The sequence below is a fragment of the Haliotis cracherodii genome, unplaced genomic scaffold, assembly GCF_022045235.1.
Source record: "Haliotis cracherodii isolate W230 unplaced genomic scaffold, xgHalCrac1.p SCAF_21, whole genome shotgun sequence".
Lineage (NCBI taxonomy): Eukaryota > Metazoa > Mollusca > Gastropoda > Lepetellida > Haliotidae > Haliotis > Haliotis cracherodii.
The window spans coordinates 573095-581927 of record NW_027266277.1 but is presented as its reverse complement, the minus strand read 5'-3'; the positions used below and the strand labels follow the sequence as shown (position 1 = coordinate 581927).

Here is an 8833-nt window from a genome sequence, read left to right as displayed (position 1 = left end):
GTCACGCCGAAGACCCGGGTTCGATTCCCGACATGGGTACAATGTATGAAGCCCATTTCTGGTGTCCCCCGCCGTGATATTGCTGGAATATTGCTAAAAGCGGCGTAAAACCATACTCACTCACTCACTACAGTCTAACTGTTGCAGTTCTCGCCGCTTGCGAGATTCGCCGCTTGCAACGCGGATTCATACAGTTTGCACATCGGCTTTTCGATTCATACCTCGATGAACCGAAAAAAATACACAGTCAATCCTTATATGAATAAAGGCAGCAGAGCCCCTTTTCCATCATCATAAGAGATCTATCGTCCAACTCTGTCATGAGCGTGTGTTCATGAATCATTATCAATCAATCAATCTTTTTTTCTTTTTCTTTTTCTTTTTTTTTGCTACTGTATGTATATATGTACTATAGGCCTATGGCCATTTCAGTACTTGAAATAAAGATTGATTGATTGATTGAATCATTATCAAGTAGTGTTGGTACCAGCTCTTCACGAAATGTGTACCTATACCGCGCCAACGCTGGCGCCCTTCGCAAAGCCATGAATTGTCAATTGTTTAAACAAGAACACGGTACCTATAGTAAAGTCATAATCGGACATCATTTTTGTCACTGGTGGCTAAAATTTTAAATATCCTCCACATATCTTCCATTTCCGGCGTTAAATGTAACCTTGTCCAACACTTTTGGAGCAAGAGCATGTACCTCAAACGTTGTGAAATGTAACCACCAAGCTTGAGCTGCTGGTATATTTTCTCGACATACAGGGGAACTTGACAATAGGAAGGTTGGAGTCATTCATCTTCTCATAGGTCTTCAGCAACCCATGCTTGCTGTAAAAGGTGACTATGCTTGTCGTAAAAGGCAACTAACCGGATCGGGTGGTCAGGCTCGCTGACTTGGTTAATGCATGTCATCGATCCCAATTGCTTGGATCGATGCTCATGCTGTTAATCACTGGATTGTCTGGTCCAGACTCGATTATTTACAGGCCGCCGTCATATTGCTGGAATATTGCTGAGTGTGGCGTTAAACAAAAAACCAACCAACCAATCATACATTTGTCACTCTGAATCTGTAAGCATAGATCTAAATACAAAACAGATGAGGCTGTTTCATTGGTCTCTTTTATTTCCAGTTGAGGTGGGGGATTGTCTATTGTTGAATAATATCAAATTATCGGAACGCCTCCGTGGTCTAGTGGTCTAGTTCAATCCCCGACCGCGTCATACCAAAAGACGTTAAAAGATGGTACTTGTTGTTACCCTGTCTGGCGCTCGGCATTAAGGGGCTAAAACAAGGACTGGTCGACTCGGAGTCAGTATACTGTGTCTGAGGGGGGTATTCATGTTAAACTGCGTCATGGTATCTCAGTGAGCTAGCACTATAAATCGGCATCAGTCCGGACTAGTACAAGCAGACACACACACACACATGCATGCACGTTGCTATATAAGTGCGATAATCTTGGACGCGACGTTAAACCCCATTTCACCTCATCTCACCTCAAATTATCGATACACCTGAATCTTAAGGTAAACTTCTCTTGGCCAAACTGCCTTGTTTCGATTTTGCCATCCGCTTTCTGTCTCGTATGCATAAAGGTACAGATAAACAAGGAAGGAACATAATTGTTGCCTTCGGGAATGCCTTAATGTCTCTATTTCACATAAGTTATATTCAAGGACGTTCAGTATTTAACTCAATTCGTTCTCAGTAAAATCAAAATGGCATTTGCTTTCATTTGGACAAATTGTCCTGAACCTCCAAAGATAGAGATGTAACTATATGTAAGGTCACCACGTTTAATGACAAATGCATTGATTTTGTCGAACGGAACTCACTAGCTCTTGTTGAGGACATCACAGGTGAATCGCACAATATGTGATGTCAATATTTATCGCTGGAGCTTAATGTATATTTGATAATAATTTGTCTTCCGGTTTATCTGTTTGCAGCAAAGCACTTGTAAGAGCCTTCTTTCTGCCTTGGGCAGGTAGGTTATCCAGTCGGCCATGCGTTTTGTTAGTGTTGAATGTTTTTGACTATTTATGCAGAAGGGGCTCTGTATATTTGTCTTAACTGTCTCCTAACAACCGCCAACAGCTGAATACATTATTCAGAGATTATTGTCACGTTTGATATCTATCTATAAAAGTCTATCATAAAATACATATTATTGTGGGGAGAATTTCTCTGTTGTTGGAAGTCTTTGAAAACATTTCCTATTTGATTAAAGTTATAAAACCAAAGTTTGTGATGAAAGGCTAATGGCTTTGAAGCTGCCCGTGGCAGACAAGCCTGCTTAACTGTACAACAATAGGCTTTTGACGTAAATATCTCACGGACCGATGGTATATATTCTTTGTTGAGATTCGTGCAAAAGGCAGACTAGTTTTTTTGCCACTGCTTCAAAACATTTGTATATTCTAAAGGAGGGCTGGTTGGGTAGCCTAGTGGTTAAAGCGTTCGCTCGTCACGCTGAAGATCCGGATTCGATTCCCAATATGGGTACAATGTGTGAAGCCCACTCACTCTCTCAATCACTCGCTACCACATGTATTTCTTCATTGTCCCGAGGCAAGGGAGTTTAAAAGTCCAGTTACCACCTTTGCCGAATTAGGCTGGAATTTCCAGGCTCGATCGTAGCGCCACCAGTGGTTAATACGAGTTAGGTCCCTTCTATGTCCCTCCTACTGACCAATCACATACCATAACACATATCACTTGCATTGGCTTCAAACAAAATGGCCGCACCCAGTCACTCGATATAATCGAAAATCAAGAACAATATTGAAATAAAACGGGTCGTTTACGAATCAGGATGTCTAGTTCGTTTCGCAATTCTGGTTGGACAATGCATTGACTCGTTAGTCCAGGCAAAATGTAACTCCATAATTCCAGTCTAGTTTAACAAGGTGGAAACTGGACTTTATGGTCAGTTAACGCCCTTGCCTCGGGATAATGACACTTCTTTGGAATCACATCTCGTCTTGTAAAGCTGAATCAAAAATAGTGAAAAAGGGTTTTATACAGCAAATTTTCTCCCATCCCACCTCCCCTTCCCCACCCTCACCCCCTACACGCACGCGCGCACACACACACGCGAACATACACACACACACACGCACGCGCACGCATGCATGCATGCTCAGAATTTAACATGGCCGGTCATTAAACTAACCAAGCTTGCTGCATTTTGTTGTTTGATAAAAAATAAAAGGAACACCTTTCTTACAACAGATTTTTATTTCTCAGTAAAGGATCACAAGGCACGGAAGAGAAGGGATCTTACCTATTAAAATAACGCCATGGTAGCGGTTCCTTTGTAAAGCGATACAAATTTCAAAACGGTATATAAATGTCCCTCGCCAAAGGATTAACCCAATTCGCTCTGGAAAGATAATCTGTGCCTCCCTGTACACGTAGCTCGTTAGTTATTTTCTAATTGCTCCCCACAATGACAGATTAATCCGTACATTAGTTAATCCGGTCTAATCCACTGAAAACACTGTCGTCCGGATGAACGAGGTCACTTTGTTTAAGATCGAGTAACATTTGTGACTTATTGAAGCATTTAAGTATTTAGAGAGCTGCACGCACCTTGTAATGTGTTAAAATGGACGATCGTGTCTTATACGTCTCGTGTACCCCTAGGTGTCTAAACAGTTTCTTGGAGCCCCCATTACTTCCTTTATGGCTTTCCAATTTGAATTTTTCGGTTGAGTGAGTGAGTGAATTGGGTTTAACGCCGCTTTGAACAGTGTTCCAGTTATTTCACGGCGTGTCAGCTTAATGTAGGAGGATAGCCCGAAGTGATGCAGGTCTCAGACCTTTACCACTTTGATGAAACCCACGAGCACGGGTATGGACAAAACTAGAAACATAATCGGGGCGAACCGGGATTCGAACCCACGATCATATGTTTCTGGCGTGCCCAAGGGACGCAACTCGAATGACGGCGAATTTGACGACTGGGCCACCCATGCCCCCTGATATTTTCGAATATAACATGTATTTGACAAACCCGAATTCTCCCATCTCTCTTTCCCAGTATGACCTGGCGGGCGTTCCTTACATTTACACCCATCTTGACATCGCGCTATTGTTGGAATCCACTGGCCATTCCCTACATGTAACTACATGTAAACCTGAGGCAGCTATAGGTCACTTTGCAAAACTATATAGAAAATATACATCAACCATACCATGGTTAAACTTAATATTGATTTGAAGACAAGGTTGACCGCAGATACTGTACTGATTTGAAGATAGGGTTGACTGTAGAGAGAACTGGATACTGTATTGATTTGAAGACAGGCTTGACTGCAGAGAGTAGTAGATACTGTACTGATTTGAAGACAGGATTGACTGTAGAGAGTAATTATAGATACTGTATTGTTTTGAAGAAAGGGTTGACTGTAGAGAGTACTAGATATTGTACATGTACTGATTTGAAGACAGGATTGACTGAAGATACTGTATTGTTTTGAAGACAGGTTTGACTGTAGAGAGTAATATATACTGTATTGATTTGAAGAAAGGGTTGACTGTAGAGAGTATTATATACTGTACTGATTTGAAGACAGGGTTGACTGTAGAGAGTACTATATACTGTACTGATTTGAAGACAGGGTTGACTGTAGAGAGTACTATATACTGTACTGATTTGAAGAAAGGGTTGACTGTAGAGAGTACTATATACTGTACTGATTTGAAGACAGGGTTGACTGTAGAGTACTAGATACTGTACTGATTTGAAAAAAAGATTGACTCTATATATTGTGTTGATTTGAAGATAGGGTTGACTGTAGAGAGTACTAGATACTGTATTGATTTGAAGAAACGGTTGACTGTATAGAGTACTAGATACTGTATTGATTTGAAAACAGGATTGACTGCATATATTTATTTGATTTGAAGATCGGGTTAACTGTAGAAAGTACCAGATACTGTATTGATTTGAAGATATGGTTGACGATATATACTGTACTGATTTGAAGAAAGAGTTGACTGTAGAGAGTACTATATACTGTATTGATTTGAAAACAGGACTGACTGTAGAGAGAACTAGATCCTGTATTGATTTGAAAACAGGATTGACTGTATATATTTTATTGATTTGAAGATAGGTTTGACGCTAGATACTGTATTGATTTGAAGAAAGTGTTGACTGTAAAGAGTACTTGATACTGTACTGTTTTGAAGACAGGTTTTACTGTAAATACACTGTATTGATTTTCTACATAATGTGACAGTACATATATACACCACTGAAAGTTTGGACAAGTGTTACATTGGACAACGAGAACTAAATAAATATCACAGGGTGAGCTTTGTATGAGAAGAACTTGCTTCAGACTTAAGTGCTTTGAGCAAGAAGTGGCCATCATACTATGTTTTAACACTTCCATCTTAACATCTTTGTCGTCAAACACAGTGTTCTGTATTCTTTTAGAAACAAATGCTAACATGTTAACGATTTACACGGCAAGAACCCTTTGTCGAACACTAATGGGAGTCTTCACATCCCTGATATGAACATTAGAATAATTGCTAAAAAAAGTTCTGAAATGTACACAGGTGTTTTGTGGTTGCTCGCCATTCAAAAACAACACCATGGTTACCTTCGATCGCTAAAAATAGACTGGCTTGTCCTAACCAATCAGAAATCACAGTGCAATCAAGATTTGAACCAATCAGACATCTCCTCTTATAACGTTTTGTTGGTGGAGTCACCCTGCTCACCTAATGCCCGATGTTATTTACACAAATGGCGGGAAAAGCCGCGTGGAATCGAGGTTATGAATTGAAATGTGTCGACATGTTGTTTAGACTTGAACATATCCCAATTCCGTCTGTGTCTTAAATTCATGATGATTCAAACTTGCACATTATCAACACGATAACTGGACACCAAGGTCGCCTATTTTTGCTATCTGTGAATTGATGCACGGAAGAATTATCCCCGTTAATTAGGTTTTCATTGGTCGTCTATTCTTAGATTCACGTTATTCTATTTTTAGAGATCAAAGGCCACGTCTAACACATGGCACATGAAATAACGCACCGCGTATATGCAACATTTAAAAGAAAATAGACAATATAAAATAAAATACATAACAAAGATCAAACAATTGAATACGCCAATGTAGAAAATAGATTTCAGCAGTTTGCTTGTTTCATTTACAGGTAGCCATCGATCGTTCAACCCAACCGCTGTTTTAGCCCACAGCAAAACTTAAATTATCGTGTTATTTTTAACATCATTGTTGTTGCACAGATTGGTAATTATTAACTGGTGTTTTGCGATGAAAGTGAATTTCATTGTGATGTTTTTAGGTCATGTGGTATTTTAGGTCTTCCTGCGTTTGGATATCGCTCGATGACTTCCTCTATACAATTGACGAGTGGCTTGTTTATTTAGAAATGTTTCATACTTATGTATATATATTGACTGACTATCCAAAATTGACATCTATAAGGATATTGCATATTGCATTGTACAAGAATACTAATGTGGATAAATAATTATGTACATTTCTCATGAAGTTTCTTTCACTCGTTGCTACGTATTATCGATGAAATATATCACATAATTGTTTGATGACTTTGAACAGCTTCTGTATAACTGTATAATGTAATTAAATATTTAACATGTTTGAAGTGTCAATATTGTAGATGTAAGCAAAACAATATATATTTTAAACAGTTTCATTTGAAGAACGTAGCTCGAAAACTCATTCGATAGAGGTGCATGACTGTTGTGTTCGTTGATTTTGAAACCTGTTCCATGAAATATTAGTCACATAATAGATTTACAGTTGAACACCGTTGAGTCAAAGTTGAAGGAACCTACGTAAATACTTCGAGTTATCCGAGGTTCGACACAACCGAACATTATTAATAAAGAAGGAATACGCAGGGACAAGGTTTACAAACGTAAGTTCGATACATTAAAGTTCGACACAACGGTGTTTTACTGTACCATAATATTCGAAACACCTCATCTTTTCCTGCCTGATATTCTTTTTCCAAAACGATCGAATACATCAACGTAAATATTGTACCTAAATGGTTTGATAATCTCATTTAGTACGGACAAGCTATATTGTGTTACAAGTAAATTTGTTAACAATGAGGTGTTCCGAATGGTCATTTTACTGAACATTCGTGACCACTCGTACATTTCCGTCATCTCATTACACAATCGTGATAACTCGTACGTTATCCCCAAGTTCATATTCGTCGACACTCGTGAATTTCCTTTCTTCCAATTCGTGGCTTCTACACGAACATTACAGGGTTGAACACACCAAATTAACACGTGTCAGCGAATGTCTAATTAAACATTCTCCACAATTAAAGTTTTTTTTCCTCTAATCGAAACTTATTCAGGATGCGATCACTAATGTCACGATCAGCCGTGAAAAAATAGACTCTACCTTCGTGCCTTTCCGTCATAGAAACATTCAGCAGATCTCGGAATGACACGAGTGGTTACGAATGTTACTTAGTATTGTTGACCAATCATTGTCACAGGTTCCATGTTCGGCCTGTTCCGGCCCTTCATTTCGCTCTGCCACTTGAAGACTTCCGTTTCCTTTTTGTTCACCCAGCTTTTGCAGCAAGGCAGGTGCATCAATATGGCCACAACCAGGATGAGCCCACCCGCACACGCGAACCCCTTCAGGAGTCCCTCCCACATCACGGCGTTGCTGTCACGCTTGGCTTGCTGAAAGGACAAAGCAATCAATGCTGTCACGGACAAAGCTAAAAATTGAAGGATATTTGAAGTGTGTTGGATGAACAAGCTTTTTAATTTAGATAATGTAGGTCTATCTTTCGTTTCAGATTTGTTGTCGCGGTTATTGCCGTTATTGCCCCAAGTGAGTGAGTGAGTGTTGTGTTATTCAGTAACATCGGGGGACATCTGAAATGAGCTTCACACATTGTACCCATGTCGGGAATCGAACCCGGGTCTTCGGCGTGACGAGCGAACGCTTTAACCACTAGGCTACCCGACCGCCCCATGGCCCAGATGAAAGGCAGGCTCTCGACAACATTGAATATTTTGAGTAATTTTTGTTTTAACGGGAACTCAAACACAACACTCCACACTCACTACCATGGAATAACATGACAAATAAAAAATTCTAAAATTTCTAAATAGCAAAAGGCACCAATTCAGCATGTACTTGGCAGAACTGCAAAGTTTCATGACAAAATATTGAACGGTTTCTGAGTTATACCCCGGAAACGAAACGTGACGGACGGACGGAGCCTGTTTCTATATCCCCGGCCAAGTTTGTTGGGCGGGGGATAATAAAACAATACCACCATTTACGCAGCGACTTCATGAGTGTCCGTACAGCAGTATGGTGATATATGTGCCCAGGGAATGTGTCATACACAAGGGTGCCCAGGGAATGTGTCATACACAACGGGTGCCCAGGGAATGTGTCATACACAACGGGTGCCCAGGGAATGTGTCATACACAACGGGTGTCCAGGGAATGTGTTATACACAACAGTGTTGGTGAACTGTGGCAGCGTCATCGTTTACAGCACAGAAAACAATGTTCCACAAAACGTCGATAAACGCATCGCCTCAAGGGAGATATTTACGATCTACGTGAACACTGAACAGTACATTATCTATTGTGCAGGACAATCAGTTGGAACTGCGAGTACTTATCACCTTGACAATCGCTTTGAAGAAGAAACCCAACACCGGGACCCGTGTTTGTCGCCGTGCAAACAGATGAGCCATACATTTCTTTCGATAGTCCATTTGAAATATACTACTCAAAATTTGATAAGGATCGT

The 8833-nt window shown here is 40.1% G+C and overlaps 1 protein-coding gene across 1 annotated transcript in view; it reads right to left on the bottom strand.

Annotated features, from left to right (window-relative positions):
* Positions 1-3263: 3263 nt before the first annotated feature.
* Positions 3264-8833, bottom strand: part of LOC139470850 (macrophage mannose receptor 1-like) — a 39194-nt gene continuing 33624 nt past the window's right edge. The window contains exon 5 of the mRNA XM_071253164.1: positions 3264-7739. Within this exon, the coding sequence (XP_071109265.1) occupies positions 7518-7739 (222 nt within the window). The 3' untranslated portion in view covers positions 3264-7517. The remainder of the gene's footprint in view (positions 7740-8833) is intronic.